Source organism: Haemaphysalis longicornis, unplaced genomic scaffold (assembly GCF_048455015.1).
Source record: "Haemaphysalis longicornis isolate Haplotype H1 unplaced genomic scaffold, Haemaphysalis longicornis Haplotype H1 scaffold_6, whole genome shotgun sequence".
Lineage (NCBI taxonomy): Eukaryota > Metazoa > Arthropoda > Arachnida > Ixodida > Ixodidae > Haemaphysalis > Haemaphysalis longicornis.
Window position 1 is genome coordinate 10565050 of NW_027526407.1, and position 20079 is coordinate 10585128.

Consider the following 20079-nt stretch of genomic DNA (forward strand, 5'->3'; position numbering starts at 1 on the left):
GAGAACTGCGTCCGATTTATCCCTAAAAACTTCACGCTCTCATCTGCCCACAAAACGTTCTGCCACCACCTCTCAGGCTTTCCTTCTCTAGGTGTTGACCCTGCTACCATAAATGACCAACGGTTAAATTTCCGTTGCTTTAGAAGACCCTCGCAACACCATTTCTTTCTCGTATTCTCTACTAATATGCCCTCAACGCGCGTTTGTTCTTTGACTCAATCTTCCCTTTTTTGTTCCCTAACGTTACACTTATCATCTTGCGCTGTATTCCTCACTCAGTGGTCTTCAATTGAGGTCGAACCCTTTGAGCCCCCACCTTTCTGCCCCTTTGGAGGCAACCGGTAACATGATGCTTTTACACACTTTATTCTTCAGGAACAACGGTAGGCTATCCGAACACCTGCGAATGCAATCCATCGAATTCTTACCGTTTCAATATTCTTTGCCACATTGTCACCTTTTGTCATAACTAGATACACTCAGTCACCACTTCCACTTCCTTGTCACTTATCTCCAGCCGCTGTGGTATCCGTAGGCTATTAGGAATTACTTTAACTTTATGCATATTATTTTCCGTCCTGTGATTTTACTCTGCTTGTCGAGTGCAGTAATCATGGTTTGTAGTTCGTCCCCAAAATTACTTAGCAAGGCAACGTCACCAGCAAACCTAAGGTTACTAAGAAAATGTACAGTAACCGTTACGTCCAGCTGTTCCCTATATAATGTTGAAAATACTTTTTGTAAACGTGATCTCACATACATTGCAGATATTAAGTCCCCGTGCCTGCGTCCCTTCCTTATAGGTAATTAACGATTCTCCTTACTAATGGCTTTGGTTACTTTGGACATATTGCTTCCATAGCCAATGCTTCCTCATAATCTATGAAGGCCATATATAGAGCTTCAGTATAACGCCGTGCTTTCCTCTATCACCTGGTTGATCATGAGACTAGGGTGTGTTGTTGAATAGCCTTTGCGAAACTCTGCTTTTTTATTAAGTTGAGTGAAGTCAAAGGTGGCAGAAATTGGTAGAAATTACTTTGCAGCCTACTGACAGTAAGTTAACAGGCCTGTTATTTTTCAGCTCCTGTAGGTCACCTTTGTTATAGATTAGGATGGTGTTTGCTAATCCAAGATTTCGGTGCACTCGCGGTCACTAGGCATTGCGTATACAAGTATGCCAGTTTTTCTAGTACAATTTGCCCACCAGCCTTCAAGAGTTGTTATGTAATCTGGTCCTCAAAAGGTGCTTTGCAGCCCGAATTTATTTCCCAGCCTTCTTTGTTTGTTCTGTCTTTACTGACGGCATGTCTATCTCCTCTGAACGTTTCCTTGGTCGGTATTATCCTGTGTTTCGTGGCTACTGTACATATCTGTATAGAACTTCTCGACTATTATACCTAGTTTATTCGTATTTGTGATGACATTGCCTTGGTTCTCTTTAGGTGCATACATTTGATTTTCCAACATGCCAAGGCGCCTCTTAACTGCTTTCAGGCTGTCTTGGTTGTTTGCGGCATGCCCAATACTCCCCACACTTAGCTTTCATGTGTCAGCTATCTTAGGCCTATTTGCTTGCTTGGAAATCTCGTGTAGTTCTATTCTGTCGACTGGGGTAGGAACTCTCATGCTTTGAATTTTAATAAATAATAATATTTCTCCTATAAACATTTACCAGTACCCTGTCTACCTATCTTACCTCCGACTTCTATAGCATACTCCGGGATAATGTGTGTAAGATTGTCGCTAGCTTTCTGTGTCACAAACACTGCTCCGTCAGTGAGAGCTGAATATCTGTACTGCAAAGCGATCCTGAAACCTTCAATTTTTCCGTCTTACTGCAAGCTCAATGATCGGCCTTTTTTTCTACTAGCTTGTGGCGGTTTCTCTTCAAATGTGCCTATTGGGAAACTTACCCTTTTGTAGCCACTACACCTCATCCTCACAAGCACTTGCACTTGTACCCTTCCTAGCAGAAGCAGACGCGAAATATTGCTCTATTTAGAAACCGCTGCAACATGCCTCAAAAAATGACGCAAAACGAAAACAAATATAAGAATACAGAAGACGTTGCAAGCTCAGTTTATTTTTGTGTGTTGAAAAGCGTTTAGCTATAACATTGTTATCAAAATACTTTGAAGGGATGGATAATGATCAGCATGCCTCAACAACCCAATGTTGTTTAACGGAAGCTGATTTATTCCAAGCTGTAATAACACAGAAAACTGAAGCTGCTGAATCTATTCTGAGATTGGCATTTTGCTTTTTTTTTCAAAATAAAGCTTGATACTGAACTCCGAAAAATTGTACTTACTTAGTCAACCCTTTTCTTTTTAATACATTTTGTACAACCTTAGACAAATGTTTTTATTGATTGTTTCAACTATTGTTATTTCACCAGCGCGGTCGTTTACTCCATTTAAGGTCGTCACAAACTTCGTCGACCCTGCTTCTTTTATGTAAAATTGTCAGAGCACTTTTGTGTAAAGTTCCTAAGGAGCCAAATTCCTAATACGGATACAGCAGGAAACAACCGTTTTTTTAACTTGCGCACTGAGATGAAACCTAAGTGAAGCTACCAGCCTTCAAAAAACCTATGCTAAAATTTGAGGGTTGGAAACGGCCAGAAGCCCCAAAAACCCATATGCACTTTTTCGTTGAATGTCTGAAAAGCGGATCTTCAATGCAGTTACGAACCATGCTCAAGAAGTCGATTCCAAATAACAGCCAGGTAATTCAATTTGCAACCCGGCAAGAAATCTTTTGTGAACTTATTCCAAAACAAATGATGGATGTAAAAACAATCGCTCTCATTGATGGAAATAGTTTGGATAGCTGTGTGCGTCGAATGATGTCTAGTTGGGAGAAATAATAAGAAATGGCAGATGCAACGTTGAGTTGCAGTGTTCAGAGGGAAATATGTTGTCAGTTTATTTTTTACCCGGTATGGTACTTCCATATTCGGTGATTCTGTCATGACCAACAACCTCAATACTGCTATTGTTTCTTTCACCTAATCTTTCATGGCATACGGATTTTCAAAGCAATATGAAAAATATCCACGTAATGAGAACCACCTTGCCTAAGCGTGTTTCTTGCGAAAATTACGCAAAACTAATTGTAGTTTTAAGTACAGCTAAAGACCCTTCAATCTAACGCTTCACTTACCAATCAAAATATCACACGTACGATTGATCAGACTTTGCTGTTTAATTTATATTCGCAAAAATTAGAGAATTTTATTATATTAACGAAAAGAAATGCTTAGCTTGTGTAGGACTGCGCTCCCGTCCTACAAAATGAATGACAATAAAAACACTAACACGCGACGCAAAGGCCACCCACAGAGGACTGTTTATAAAAAAACAATGTGACGAGACATTTAACAAGAAAACTCGCAAAAATAAAAAAGGAGGAAATAGGAATATTCGATCGTTTTGTCTGTAGTATCTCTAAGGTCTCAAGTTCTGCGTTCACAGGGATCGTCTGAAAAACTGATAGAAATGGATCTAGCGCACTCTCCTTCGCGACGTGGCAAGAGATAAAAATACCTTAAAAGTGTTTTGTGGGAATATATCGTTTGACACTCAATAAATAGTGTCTTCATCAAAGACCTCTTCACACTGGCACCTCGAACAGTGTGCCGCCAAATTTCCTTCGGCACTTACTTGCTGCACGCAAATGTCTGCTCATACAACGCTTTTATTCGGGTACATAGGACTGATTGCCCTAAGTCACAGAGAACAAAATTCACGACCCCCTGCAATTTATTGAAGAATTTAAGCATGTTGCCTACCTTGTACTTGTTGCATACCTTGTAACAGTCTTGCACACCCAGTCAAGTTATAATTACCAAGGAAGCCGACATAGGGAACAAAACAAATAGCCCTGAAAGATAACCTATTGTTTGGAAATTTGTGCTTTCTATCGCCCAGACATTACCAAATGCACCCTTGAATACCGTATTGATGGGTCAACAGCGATGCTAGTCATCCTCCCAGCATGTTACGTATGACGCGTGGCCTACCAATATCATAGGAACATATCGCCAATGTTTCCCATTGGTACCTTTGTGCTGCTCTGGCCACACACCCCGCTCTTATAGATTGAGCTGTGTTTCAATCAGCAGATTGCGGGGCGGGCTCTTTATTGCTACAGAAATAAACCCATCCCGCTCTCTCCTGTACTCGAAATTCTCTCTAAGCTAGTTTATTCAGGCATGCTTACCCGGTTTCCCCGGAGAAGTTTACTCCTTACACAGGATCGCCTTTTTTGCTTAAACAAAAAATCTTCCCAATCAAAAGTAAGAGACAAGCGAAGTGTTTTAGAAGTTTTTACCCCTCAGAGCCCCAATAGTAGCCTATGCAAGAAACTTAAGGTAATTGTTCAAAACGGCCTATCAACCGGAAACTGTTGTGTAAGGAATAAGAAATTTCAGAATTACTCCAATAGCGTCGTTTATCCCAACAATGTCTGCCTTTGTTTGTTTCATCGGCCAATATACCCATTGTATCAATAAGGGTCTGCAAAACACGCTATGAGGGCATGTTTGTTGCTGCAGAAGGAAAATTCGGTGCACACTGTGCAAAGTGCAGTATCAGTGAACAAATAGCTACTATGGTAGGGTAGGAAGATACACTCATCCCGGAGACTTTTTAACGATTTTTAGTGTTGCGTAGACAGGCAACGTGTCGACGGAGCTCCCGTTTTGTCACACGTACCACACGCCAGGAGCAGTTAAAAGAACAATCCCCACTGATGCAGCACCAGATTGCTCGTTTAGACGTAGACGCTAGACGCACGTAGACGTAGACGCACCAGATTTAGACGTAGACGCACCAGATTGCTCGTTTAGACGCTACTTCTCTGTACGTTTGGTATTTATGTTCTCAAAATTTTTGCCTGTTCCTGTGTATGTGTTGTATATCGTGTATAGTAAACAGGGCAGAGCGCACAGTCTTTCGAAAGGCGTACGTGTTCTTTCTTGTCAACGTTTGTGTTATACACAAGCGACATACTAACTTTCTTGTCTACCTTTGTGTTATACACAAGCGACATACTAACTTTCTTGTCTACCTTTGTGTTATACACAAGCGAACAACTAACCCGATATCAAGTGTTGCTTAGGTGCACATCAATAGCTTCGCTAGAGGGCTTTTTGGTGTACAAAGAAAGCAACAGTATAGAGTTTACAGTGCTCGAAGGCCTGTTAGGTATTTGTTTCACGCTCCAACATATCGTTTGTTGCCAGGAATTATATCGTTTGAGAGTCACAATATATATCATTAAGAGTATAGATCTTGCTTTAGGCTGCTGAAGATTGCCGCAATCATCAGTATTTATTGACACGGCGAACGGTCAACCCCCATGATCATCTGTTCTTCAGGTCAGCCTCGTCATCATCATCAGTTCAACATTGGAATCATCATCAACTGACGGACAGAGGAAGACCACGATCGCTCTCGACAACCGCGTGGGCGCTGTTTGTTTTAGGACCCAACGAGTTCGTGGAAATAAAGCCAATTAAGTCAACCCTAAACCCCCAAGGAAGATCCATCGTCCTATCGGTGACATTCTGGCGGAGGTGGTGGGTTCGTTCACCCGATGTGCAGCGGTTATCGGTGACCCCGCGAGGTGAGTCTAATTCGGAGCCCAGGCCGGCGCGTCTTCTTTGAGTACGAGGCTCGCAGGAGCATAACGTTCATCTTAAGCGCAGAAAAAAACAGGTACACAGTAGACAAGGACAACCGCTTGTCTTTTTTCTGCCCTTAAGATGAACTTTATGGAATACCAACTAGCCCTAACGCAAGCCCTTCGCAGGAGCAGGCGGCTGCAAGGCCGTACTCCGAAATTTGGACTGCTACCAGACGGCCCGAGGACCACTGTAATTTCCAGAATGATGTCACAGGCAGAGCAAACCGATGCACCTTTCATCTCCGGTGTGCACGGGCCCAGTATCCCAAGAAAACATGCCCCATTCCACGTCGATGCCTTTGAGGTTGTCGATGACTGGATAGATCAGGATGAATGGGTGGCTCGTCACAACGGATACACCTCAAATCACGGCCGCAAAACTTCTTTTTTGCATTTAAAACTACGGCCCGGACATGGTATGAAAACAATAAAGCATCGCTTAACTCGTGGGAGGTTTGCAAGGAGAGACTGGGGCAACCATTCAGCAACCAATGCCGACGGCCGAGGGCTGAAGACCTCCTTCAACGCCGAATCCAGGCCCCTAAGGAAAGTTTGATCAGCTTTGTCGAAGACGTTCTTAGTCTGAGTACCGGCGCCGAATCACAAGCTACTGATGAAAAGAGGTTACCCGCATTGATGAGGGGCGTGAGAAGAGACATCTTTAGTGTTCTTGTTCGCAATCTGCTAACAGTCGTTAAATCTTGGTGGTTTAGGGTTGAGGGAATAGGATTTATGGCCGCGACCTCGTTGTGTCCTAAAACAGCGGCCGCGCGCTTGTCGAGAGCAAAAAGCGTCGTCTTTTTCTGCCCGTCATTTGATGATGATTGTGATGATGTACTGACCATGATGACAAGGCTGAGCATAAGAACAGATGTCAGTGAGGGTTGACCGTTCGCTGTGTCATTGAATACTAATTATTGCGGCAATATTCAACATGCAAAGACAGTGCTGATGTATATTGAAATAAAGAGTTGTATTTCCACAAAAATTTGTAGAAAACTTTCTACGTTGGTTACGGGCGGAATGCTATATAGATATATTTTCAAATATGTGCTGTATTTGAAGGCTAATGAGCTCACAAAAAGTTGCAAAGGCAACTTTCAAAAGAGAATATTAAAGCAAAGCTTTCTACCTCTACGAGCCAACGATTCATTCGTGGCGTGCGGGACAAGAAACTCCGGACGCGGGTGGGGAGCAGTCGTAGGGCGGTTTTCACTCGCAGAGCACAGTGTAGATGGCGCGGCACTAGGGTGCTATTAACCAGACTTCTCCGCGTGAAGCTGCTACTCGCACCGGAGAGCGCGTTGGAGGGACGGCTTTTTCGTCTGCTTTAGCGACGGATTCTGGCCTGCTCTGGCGGGATTCGCATCCAGTGCGCGCTTCCTTCACAGACTTGATTACTTCTTCGACAACACCTACTGGGTAAATTGGACCCGACAGAATTAAGTGCCCGTACGACAAAGATATGTCAAGGATTGGTTTGCAGGGCGGGAAAACAAAATGCAGAGACCACATACACAAACCTGGCCACTACAGAAACGCCACCTTTTGCGCACTGCTAGCCACGAATCAGACTCCGTTGTCTAAATTGATAAATATGAATTCGGTTGTGTTTTCACAAGTATTACGAAAGGTGAAAGGAGCAACTGGATCTGATATATAGCGATTGTAAAAGTTCCCGCGCTTTCTCCCGTTTCTAAGTTTTCCTAAACTAAATATTGTAAATCGGTATATATGGGAATCACAAACTTCAAATGCCGAATTGTTTTGGCTTCTCCGCTTGCGGCGCGTGATGATGCAGCCGCTAGCTGGCCCATCAGGATGGCTAGGTTACGCAGTCTAACACTTCGAAAGACGCCCTCTTTGTTTTCTTGCCGCCGACGCACCCCTGGAAAACAGCGTGCGTTCTAGCCCGGCCATGGAAGATGCTCATGCTTTCGAGATGCCGTCACCGTAAATTCCAGGTAACGTCCGGCAGAATTACTGGTTTCGCTCTTTGTTCAGACACGTGTATAAATACAGGCGACGTCGAATGGGCAATTGTTGTGGGTGTCGTTTGAAGCTTTTCTTTCCAACCACCTTCACAGCATGAATCAAAGGAACTTTTTTGTGGTGTATATTTTAGCAACCACATGTTTACTGAGTTTTTGTACAATGCACTGAAATTATTCCAATTCTACCTGTGTGCACTTCAAGCTGAGAGTTTTTCTGCCATTAATTATACAGTTTAAAAATTATTGATCTTCTATTTTTGTTGTTACTGACATATTGGGCGCAGGTTAGAATGGATGCTGTTTCATACTCTGCATTGACCGTGATTCATTCCCGGTTTATATATCTTCCTCAACAATGAGAGCATTCATGAGGATCAGAAAAGCGATATAGTTAAAACGAGTAAGTACGTTCAAGAAGCCACTGCGCATTTTTTCTTAAGAGAAATTCAATACCACACACATTTATTTTCACGGTTTTATGCTTTTCTATATAGAGAACATTTCAAAGCCTAAATGAGCCAATTTCATTTTATACTTACTCTTGTTCATACTCCGTCTTGGTGATCTCGGTCCTAATAAAGGCTATGGCTTTGTTGGTCACGTTGTGCACGTTGTCACGTATACACATGGGTCGCAGGTTCACTCTTGATGTGAAGTAAAACCATATTCTTGCATTCCTCTTCATGAACTGGAATAGAGGTAAAATGAATGGAATATTTCCCACCAGGTTAAAAACAACGCAGGTTTTACTTCGTGTTTGAGAGTTTCGGAAATACCACTAATAAATATATCTATCAGAATATATTTACACTGCATGTGTTTCTTTTTACTAGGCTTGTCTAGCAATTGCATGACTATAAGGTTTGTAGCACGGTGTCTTACAATCGTAAATTATATTGTTTATTCTTTTTAGCAAACGCTTTTTTATGTGGAACGTGTTGTAGGGCGTTTCTTGCCTAATTTATGGGCGAGCGTCGTGAAAGCAACAAGTACACAAACAAATAATTGGGAATTTTAGGTAGCGAATGCAACAGCATTCTGTCAACTTCAACGCAACTCTCCTTCAAGTCATGACTCAAGTTTAACATTGTGATGCAATTGTTCTACCGCTGTTTGTGTTTCTTATATAAACAAGAAAACCTTCCCAGCAAACCTTTACCTCAATTCCTGGGTGTACACCGAAGAGTTGTACAATGTGCGAGAGAGTTGTTTAGAGAAGGTGACTACTGCTGTACTTTGCTGGTTACTTAAATACTGTTTGTTGAACAGTAGGAGTATTACTTGCTACCTAAGCTTGAACCGCACTGAAACAGGGCAAAATTCTCTGTTTAGTTCAAGCGCGTGCCTCAAGTGTGCAAGATGCCCTTGCCCAAGAAGAGGATATTCAGTTCAGAAGGGGGAACCAACATATTGCGGACCTGATATTACGTGCCGCGTTGGCCACCTATGCTGTAGTTATACGCGTAGCACAAAAGAAGGCATTTCAGAATTTTCCGCAGCTTTTGCTAAAGACGAAATGAAGAATAACCGAATAAAATGGAAGCACTGTTGTTACAGTCACTCGAACTGCCTTCCCCCTATTGATTGAAACGCATCTTGGTCGCGCGAGCTCAGTGGTGCCCTCGGCATGCCTCCGGCATTTCATTAAATTGACTCGCTTAAATTGGTCAGGCTGAGCAATATACTTGCTTACAATGTATGATCACCAGACACTGCGCTACTTCCAAGTGAGGAGTACGTGATGTCTTTCTTGGCAAGCAAGGTATTTAGAAGACGACGGCTAAAATGTTCGTGCCCTGCACTCGCGTGCTTGAGTCAACCAAACACCTCCACTAAGTCCGACCGTCGGAATACCCTTGATGCCTGGCTACTTTGGTCAAGCGCACCGAGTAACCAATAGGTACGTTACCAGCCCTCTGTTTAAACCTACGTCAACTAGGACGCAACACTGGTCTAGGTGCCGGCTATTCTGATGCCTGTATTCCTGTCAAGCCATAACCGATAAAGACCACGTTTTTTGATGCCCCTGAACCATCTGAGCATTCGACGCGGGCTCAATCTCTCTCGTAAATTCCCAAGCCTTTCATCCAACGCTCCAACCCGCCTGGCCACACAAGCACCCGGTATTGCCATATGCAGGCCTCTGCCACAGCCGCCATTGCCCGCCTTATTCACCCTAATGGTTCCGCTATGTCTGAAGGAAAACACCTTCGCTACCCTTAGCATGGCGTCGAGGAGAGGCTTTTTGGTGGCCTTGCCCAAAACCCACCCGGCATTATACAAGAGTTCGTCAAAGAGGCCACATCTATGGAGGCGGCTGAGGAAGAAAGAAGCCGCTAGTATTCGCCACTGCCCACCAACTCTCCTTGCTACGGTATAAGCCTGACGAGCGACGGCCGCTCTTTGGAAGAAATAATCTAGACGGTATCGTGCGAAACGTTACGGAAGCTGAGAAATGGGAATTTACAGCCGATTTCTTCTCTGGCCAGGATTGCGTGAAGGAGCTGGACAAAGAATTTTCGCCTCGCGACCAGCCCGTGCAACACAGCCTTACAAGCTACATAGCAGCATTGCGTCACTAGCCTATACTTGGGCTGACAGCCCCATCCAATCAGCCACTCCCGCCTGTACCGGTTTGGCCCGTGCCCGAGCCGATCTAAACATTCTTTGGATCACAAAACTGATTTGTGGCGCACAGCTGACAGGCGGGAGCGATGCTGTCACGGCGGTGAACCTGGCCTCATTTACGGGCGATGGTCCTACCGAGACATCGATCTCGTTTGCTTCCCTGCGGATGCTCCTTCGGCGCGGGTCCGCCAGCGACCTATCTAAATCGCCGACTACTTCCCCGCAGGAAAAACTGTCGCACAATCACCGTCGCCATCGCCCAATTGCCGATGCCGATCGTCTTTTCCAGAAACGCACCTCTCGCTGACCCCTCACACACCTCGACATGGCCCGGATTTTTAGCCTGTGGTTGGGAGATTACACAAAACAACCACAGGCAGAAACAGTCGCCAATACTTCCAACCACCACCGCATCAAAGCCACTATGCAGCGACTACGACTTGACGCGAACATGTCCCCTACACGGTGTCACCGCAGTGTAAGCACACAACAACGACCTTGATAGTCGAGGAAGTCGCTTGTGCAGTGTTTAGCGTTATTACTAACGGCCATGACGCGCGGACTACTCCGTAATAGGTGACAACATGAGGACTGCTACAAAAATGAAGACAACGTGGTACGGGCCACAATTTTGAACAGCTGGTTGGCACATCGTAACAGCGGCCGGGAACTGTATGTCCAGTATTATCTAATATTCGATTATTCAGGTTAGAAAGAACATATTCTTGGGTTGTGACTTTCTTCGCAAATACCACGCAGTTAATAGACGGCGGCGAGTACAATATGAGCGTGTTTTATTCCGGCGTGTTTTAGTGGTAGCGTGCGAGTATTTATACTCAGCGATGGAGTAGCTCAGCTGCATAATTCATCTTCCTGGACCAGGGCGTTGCCATCAAGAAAAAATTAGTGCGCCAGTCCGGCGATTGTGGCAGTCTTCTCACAGGTCTCGACAAGCCGGGTCAGCACATCAAAAAAGAGACTGTCATAGACCTCTTTGAAGGTATTCACAACGCTAAAAGCGGTTTTCTGCTCCCAACAGGAACCACCACAACACCAAGCGCTTAACTTGCCATGCACGTCAGCTCCCCCCTTTAGTTGTACAAGAGACGAGCGCTCCTCAACCAGCAGCATGAGGAATCTTTTTTTGTCCACTTCAAGCCTCTGTCAGAGTATCTATAAAAACCACAAACAAATACTGGATAAACCACGAGGCCCGCTCACCAGAACCACTACTGTGTGGCTCCAAATGAGCGCTATGCAATACGGGGACAAGAAAAGCGAATGCTGGAAGACGACATCAATGAACCATCGAATTGCGGCTGGCTGTCTCGCGTGGTTTTAGTAAACAAGAAAAAATTGGCATTGCATTTTGGCGTTTATTACCACAAAACTCAACCATCTGACCAAAAAGATGTTAATCCGTTGCCACGCAATGCGAACTCCCTCGACACACTCAAACCGGAACTGTAAAATATGGTTTTGGCAGATGGAGGTCGACGAGTGGCACCTCGAGAAACAGCTTTTTTATGACGCCTGATGGACACTGCAATTTAAAGAGCTGGCGTTACGGTTGCGTTCCGCCTCAGCCACTTTTCAAAATTAGATAAACGCCTTGCTGTTGGGCTAAACTGCCTGACTTGCCTATTGCATCTGGGCGATGTGATCACATTTTGTACTGCGTTTGAAGAATATCTCGAACATCTGAGTTCCGCCTTGAAGGCGATACGAGCCACCGTAGTTACGCTAAAGCCAGACAAGTACTGTGTGGGAACAAGGAACTTCTGTTCATTGGCAATGTTGTCACCAGAGACCTAATGTTGAAGCGGTCCCTAAGTTGCCCATGCCTACCGACAAGAATGCCAGCAGTCGCTTGTTAGGGCTATGCCCGTGAAACAATTTTTGGAGAACATTCATATTTTTCAGCCCTGCTGACGAACCTTTCACGGTATGATGTGGCGTTCCTGCGGGACTGAGGAGCAACAGAGAGTGTTTCACGAGCTGCAGTAACGGTTGCAAGCACCACCGGTCGTAACATAATTTCGAGAAAAACTTTACCACCACACGTCCTACTTACGCAAGCAACGTATTACAATGAGCGGTGTTTCTTCAATGGCAACACGGCGCCGAAAGATTTGAAGCATCCGCAAGCAGAACATTGTCCCCATGTGACGCCTAGTACTCGGCCACCGAAACGGATTGCCTGGCAATTGTTTTGGGGCCATGCCTAAATTTGAACCATACCTATACAGCCGTCCACTTGCAGTGATCAGTGATGAGCACTCACGCTGCTAGTTGATGAGCTATATATACCCCACGTGGTCATGGCAGGCTGACAGAACTTGTGTCACCTAAATTTTGGTCAAATTATTGAACAAGCATGGTTTCTAAAATGCGATTCAACAATACACCGTATTCACTTGATCATTCAGGAGGGGTGACAGATAAACGTGCGGAGTATGCTAAAACCCTTTATATAAGCTTACTGATTATAGGAACGCATTTGACTCTGTCAAAACTCAGCAGTCACGCAGGCATTCCTGGATCAGGGTGATGACGAGCAATACGTAAAAATACTACAGGACATCTACAATGGGTCCCTAGCTACCATAGTCCTTCACAAGGAGAGCTGTCAATACCTGTCAGGAAGGACATCAGATATGGAGACACAGTCTCTCCAATGTTATTCATAAGATGTTTACCAGAGTTATTCAGAACAATAAATGAGGAAGAGTGGCCGTGAGGGTGAGTAAAAAATACCTGAGGTACCTTACATTTTCTAAAGACGTTGCCTTGCTATGTACATGGGTGGTCAAAGTGCGATGCGTGATCACAGCATGAGTAAAGCAAATTAGTACCATGGGCCTGAAAATATTATGGCGAAAACGTAAATAATGCTCAATAGCCGCGGAAATCTAGAGCGGCTAGAGACTATTCGTGAGGCACTGGAAGTGGTAAGCCAATATATGTACCTAAATTAGTCAGCCTAATGCCAACCATGAAGCAGAGATAATCGAAGGCTAAAAATGGGTGGGCACAATTTGGCAGGCAATTTGAGACAATCAATGGCCGTGTACCGTTGTTCCTACAAGGAAAATGTATAATAGCTGTATCCTATAGTGCATCCTACAAGTACTCACATACGGGGAAGAAACTTTGCGGCTCACAAAAAGGGTTAACTTAAATTGATGACGATTCAATGACCAATGAAAATGAAGATGAGAGGTGTAACGTTAAAAGACAAGAACAGAGCGGATTTATTCTTGGAACGAATGCGTGTTAAAGATATATTAGTCAAAATTAAGAAGAAATGGTCGTTTGGGGCATGTAACGCAAAGGGAAGGTACCTGTGCTCATTACGGCTAACAGAGTGGATCCATAAAGAAGGCACACGTGCAAGCGGGCGGCAGAAAGGTGGGTGAGCAGATGAGATCAATATGTTTGCGGTTATTCGTTGGTCGTAGTTATCAAAGGATCTGGTATAACTGGCGTATTATGGGAGAGGCCTTCGTGCTACACTGGGGGTAGACAGGCTGCTGCCGCTGCTGCTGCTGCTGCTCATGATGATGGTGATGATTATGAAATACCCGACCTAACGACTTGCGCGGTAAACCTGCGGCTTCAAGAATTATATTTCAACGTCGTTTACGAAGCTGGTCGACAGCATGAGGAATCCAATTCTCTTGCAGGCATCGCCGTTCCCTCTTTTTTAGACTGACTATGTGTATGGCAGCTCTTTTGTTGGCGTATTGAACCCATGCTACGTGTTGCAGTAGCAACAGGAAGACTTCCAGCTTGAGCGGCTGATTTATTTCTTGGAAGGCCGTGCCACTACTGTGCCGCGGAAGTTTTCAAACGCAATTTCATCCTTCTTAGTTCTTTTTGGTGTTCTGAATAGAGCGAACGTATCCCCGCATGCCTGAAGCTATATCCTTGTTTGTCCCACCCTAAGCCTTGAAACGAAGAATTTACAACAGGTCACCTCGGCTACACGCGATTTCTCACTATGATCCAGCAGTCGTACTTCTGGCCCAAAGGTTTGGCAGACGTGCGATAGTACACGCGCATGCGTCGTGAAAGTCAAATACGGAACTAACCATCAATCCGGGCAGCGGGCATCATGCACCCTGTACAGATCCCTTAACTCTAGGGAAAATGAACCGTGCCGTAAGTGGGAAATAAAATCATTATATTCGCCACAAACATCACTAGGTATGCGGAAACGAAAGCTCACCAATGAGGAAGCACACCCAAGGTTCTAGAGTTTCCCGTTAGCAACGATGTTCTCTGCCATGGTGCCTCTGCTTATTGTATTACAAATCCAGCAGCGTTCTCTCTGGACTTGTCGAAGAATTCAGGCAGCGCATCAGTACTTCCAATACAAATTCAGCAGCGTACCACCCCCAAACGAATGGGCTGATGAAACATCTCAACAATATAATTGCGCGCGTGCTGAGCATGTACAGTGACGCCGAAACGAATACCTTGACATGGTATTACCATACGTCACATTCCACTACAATTCCGCCCACCAACGTACAACCCGGGTAACATTATTCGTTCCTATCTATGGCCGACCCTTTACTACTATGTGAAACGCAAAGCAGCCGCTTAACACCAGTACAGAAAACCTGCTAATAAATAGGTTTATGAAACTAGCGAAAGCGGCGTTTAAACTGGAGCCCTTTCGAACAAGGCAGCAAATTCACTTTTGACATGCACCGTTACGACATCCGCCACATGACTTCTGTTTTCAAGCCCGGTGAACAAGTATAGGTTTCGAATTCTGCATTCAGTTGAGGGCTCTCTGAAAAAAGCTCCTTAAACGTGCTCTGGTTCTCCGAGACTGTTGCGCCAGTTCAGCAACGCAACGTACGAGATCGTAGAATATTGAACCGTTTCGTAACGCCGTCGTAACCGCCGTCCTGATGTCGTTCACGTTGTTCGCATGAAACCAAACTTCACACGCTGACTAAATCTTTCAGACAAAGCTGCAAGCGGCTTCTTTCTTTACAACGGATTTCCTGTATTGGGACGATGCTCTTTCAATTAGGGCGAGCGTGACGATGCTGTCTGGATATAGGTCAAGCTCTGGATTAACCTGCTGACGGTGTATACAATGCATGCACTTCACCAGTGATGGATACGTGCCGTGTGTTTTGGCCAGCCAAGTAGTTCGAAGGCGAGAGCGGAGTAGTAGATCCCGTGTGCTTGTCTGCTGGTGTCTGTCAATCAGCTTTGCCGACAGCCGACGTCCGAATACCTTTGCGGTCTGGCCTGTATGATCAAGTGCTACGCCTAATAAATTATACAATGAGAACCTTTTGTTTATACTTTCATGCACTTGCACGCAACACTATTGATCATAGGTGAGGCACTGGTGTCAGACCTTCGATGTAGTACGAAAAACATACGACATAAAAAATGTTTAACAATCACGTAGGTGCCGTTTTCCAAACACATACGAGTCCCCAGATATCAAGGAGATGCCTAATATAACTGCCGATCCAATCACGTTTCTACTCATACAACATTGAAGTACAATAATGTGAAAGCGCATAAGTGCCTAAAGGTGTAATGCACATAACAACACACTAAGCTTATTGTGTTATGGCAGGGAGAGCACTGTCTGTGAGTTACCTCTTTTATGAGGTCGTCTGTATGTAGAGCAAACGTTCTCGTGCCTCAATGAGAGCACGAATGTGGATTTTTCTCTCTTCTATTTGTAATAAGAAGATGTTCTAGTAACTTTAAAGATCTGTTGTGTTCCAGCGTTAAGGGGATACAAATGTGCGAAAACTTGATGGCGACGCCATTAAAGGTACGCAGCCGTCTTTAACCAGCAAACATTCCCCGAGTAGGGCACCAAAAAATTTGGTAAAGATCCCGTAAGCACTACTTTAGCAATGCCTTAACAGTTAACGACGTATGTTAGCTGTCGTCACACGTGGTTTAAAAATTATTTGGTGGATACTAAATTTAATGCTTAGTGCTAAGGAGAGGACGACGTCATCGAGACAGTGCTCATCGCATTTCTTCACGTAGTCATCCCATTAAATATGAACCAACTCCTAAAACAAATTTCTTCTGCGGGTAATTAGTACTGCCAGAGAATGCCATCGCTATCTCTAGAAAAGTGTAGCATGGATAAAATGCACACGCTTTCCTCAACCTTTTCAAGCAAGCACAATTGCATTTTTAGAACGATGCTCGCTCGTTGTGGGAGCCTGCTTTGCGGTGTGCCAGTCTTCGTGTCAAGCATTTTTTTTATAAATAACAGCGGAATTATGTTCCCGTACCTCACTTTCTTGCTCCGCAACGTTGACACAGCGCTGCTATAAATCACATACGATCAACCTTTGCGGGCTCATCGTCCCTCAAGTAGCTAAGAACCCTTCTGTAAGACGCGTAAAATAGGTGAAGGTTTTTATTGAGACGACGTGACGCTAGTGGGGCCCGTGTAAAAAGGGGTGGCCGGCTGTTCATTTTAGAGTGGTCCCAGCGATCCGACGTGCAGCGGTGAAAACACAACGCCGCAGCCAAAGCCGTTAATGCAAAATGCAAAAAAATGCTTGTTCATTTTTGCTGCTTGACACTGCAATAATTAGTAGGTACACTAACATAATTCGGTTTATTTATTCCTTCCGAAAAAATTGCAGCAGGTAAGCCTGCTTTCACGCCTGTGCGCCATAAAAAAGGGCAAGTTTTGCGATTCTATTCTGGTTAATTATCACACAACTGACAAGAAATATCAAAAATATCAATGCTTGAACAACTCTCCAATCTTAAGAAAAGCAAAGATTTACAGTAAAAACCCACCATCACCCTAGCACTATTTCTATCCCTACTATTTTAACCCAGAATATTTTCGCGCGTACTTAAGCCTCGTGAACGCCTTAAGATAAATTTACGTATTGATCAAAACAATAATAGACAGTGAGCAAACATAGTCCAACACCTTACTTGTTCAATGGCAATTTGTTGCTTACACCCCAAGAGATTTTGCTTGTTGCCATAGCAAGTGGCTAACAGGATCGCGAGTAGGGTATCTAAAACCACCAGGTAATTTACAGAACGCATCGCTCAAGACTATAGTCCGAACGTTCCTTTTGAGGATCTTATAGGCCACCAAAGTCACATACGTCTGTGCTACAGCGCGCGGTAAAGAAGATTACACTGCCCTATAATAACAATTCCTTCGACTCTCCCACTGACATTAAAACAATGCTTTCATTGTATGCAGAAGTTGAAGTTGAACTAAAACTGGCATTTTCATGCGTCATGAACAAGTTGTATTAAAAGATAGATTTTAAAAACTGATTGCAATGATCGATTGAGGTGTTCCTCAATTTTACATGGTTGTTACGTTATCAACCAAGGGATGCGCAAAAAGACAAAAAAAGTAAAATGTACACATTGTATTAGGCAAACCAAATAGACGAGACCTTGTGTTTTGAAAACTTATCCGGTATACAACAAATACTAGGAATGCGAAAACACGATCGTATACACACCGAAGAGAATTTGCCAGTCTCAGCAAACCTTTCTGCAAAAAACACTTTTATAGGCTATTCAGCAAGCAGAATTCCCAAATCACCACTTTAACGCCACTGGTAAAGCGCTAGGTCTACAAGCCCAGTTTGACATGGCAAAAAACTCAGTGGCTGAGCGCTATTAGCAGCTCAGAATAGAACATTGTCGAATACCCGTGAGACTGCACAGAAAAATACACATATCTTCCACCAGAGTCAAACTTCGATGAACTGATAGCACTAGCAATAGTTTCACTTCATGAGAGTGGGCTAACAGCAGCAAAGAACCGGAAAATACGTGGCTAAAAGAATGTTTAAAAAAAATTCTTAACCAACTGAGAACTTGTGAAGTAATGTATAAAACAAACCTTCGCAAAATACGTTTCCAAGAAGATATATCCAGAGGTTTTAAATCTGAGAAGACAGGCACAAATGTTTCTGGAAAAACAGGGTTTAAAATAGTACATATCTACCGAGGTCAGATGTATTTCTTGCGTTTTTGTTGTCGTTCAGGAAACCTATCAATCAAAATGCTCCTTTTTCTTCTTGAAACATAGATGCTTTTCTCATCGAAGCCGTATGTTTCCTTTTTACAAACAAATTTCCTTTTTACAAACAAATACGGCGCAAATTTTGTGGCGTGAGGCGGGTAGGATATTCTTAGATTTCTCATTTGAGGCGAGCAAGCCGTTGACGTGTGTGCGATTTAGTTTTAGGGGCGAAGGTCCTCTTTTTTGGGTCCTGTCCTGTCCCTCGTTGCTGCTGTACACGGCACCACGATGATGATTGTGGCAGAATCACCCTAGCGATTGGCCTAACAAAGATTTGCCGAAGAGGTCAAAATGTTCAACGCGTTTGTTGCTACCCAACAAGGAGGAGAGTAAGAAGAGGTGGTCGTTCGTCGCCTGCGAACTCAAGACACTTACCAGGGGTACGCCACACAAGACGCTCTGCAGAATGCGATGGAGAAGGTGGGTAAAATGTCACACACCGAATTCGCCACTTTACCCATGGAGATTCTCATCGTCGCCAAAAAGCCCTACATAATCACCACAAACATCGACGTCGTCGACGGGCTTGTCAACGGAGCGGTGGGAAGTTTCAAGCTTTGCGAGCGAGGAATCCTGGTCTTGACGCGGCAGCACCCGGTTTCGATCCCACGACTCTCTGGCCGTGACGGGAGGTACGTGGCGCAATTCGCACTGTGCTGCAAACCGAGATGCAAGCATGGCTACGAACGCGCCGTATGTCCTTCACTCATTCAGATGGTTTGCGCCGTCAAGAAGACCTATAACAATGTTTCACGGTTTCACCGATAAGCATTTTAGCTTCGCCCCTCTTATCATCTATAACTTTGTGGAGATGGCAGGATTTTTTGTTTTTGCAGAGGAGCTTGGATAATAGATTTACCCTGCCACATATTGAGGAGATTGGTTTCTACCTGCTGAAGCTAAGCATCCTCGGCAATGATCTTCGTGGCAATGATCTTCTAGAATGATCTCCATGGTTCCGAAGTTGGCGGAAAGTGCCCCAGTTCAAGATTCGAAGATTCATTCCGAGACGTAGCGGCGGACCTGAAAGGATCGTTATAGACAAGATATCATGGTCGCTTCAAAGAGACTCGTATGTGTTCTGCCAGGTGGCATTTCGCGAGCTTTTTACGAAAGTAAGATCAGGGGTGGCATCGTTGGTGACGCTATTGTCAATGCATGTTGGATAGGCTGGACCGGTAAGGCCTAATTGCGCTTCCTGCCATAAAAGTCTGCCTCTTTTGTATCTCTCTTATAACCCCAAGCAGAGTGCAGGGACTGAAAATCAACTAATATAAGCAAAGTCATGATGCTTGAGCGGGCTGCCCTAGACTTTTAAACTAAAAAGACTACCACCCCAACACCCCGTTTTCTGTCAGAGTGGAGTTTGAGTAAAACCTGTTCGACGGTGTCGACACCGGCGGATTGCTGAATTGCCAGTATTTTGCGTTTGACAGTGCTAGTAACCCAAACTTGCTTGATACTAGAGGGTCAGCGCTGAAAGAGTGATAACCAGATAGTTTACCCAGGCCGCCACACTCTTTCAGTGCAATAACGTCCTGTTCTGCAGGGTTAGTGTGTTTAGGTATTGGCGAAAGTTTCCTAGATTGGGCCGACGCCCACAACAATTCCACTGCCAGATGCAGTATTCCTTATGATGCCTGGTCTACCCCATGATCACTGCCATTAGGGTCAGGGGTCTCG

General features: G+C 44.4%; 1 protein-coding gene across 1 annotated transcript in view; it reads right to left on the reverse strand.

Moving 5' to 3' along the window:
* LOC144142230 (uncharacterized) overlaps positions 1–17464 on the reverse strand; it is a 35404-nt gene extending 17940 nt beyond the window's left edge. Inside the window, exons 1-2 of the mRNA XM_077673591.1 lie at positions 17277–17464; positions 8228–8376 (exon numbers count right to left, since the gene is read on the reverse strand). Of these exons, the coding sequence (XP_077529717.1) occupies positions 8228–8376; positions 17277–17393 (266 nt within the window). The 5' untranslated portion in view covers positions 17394–17464. The remainder of the gene's footprint in view (positions 1–8227; positions 8377–17276) is intronic.
* Positions 17465–20079: the final 2615 nt, after the last annotated feature.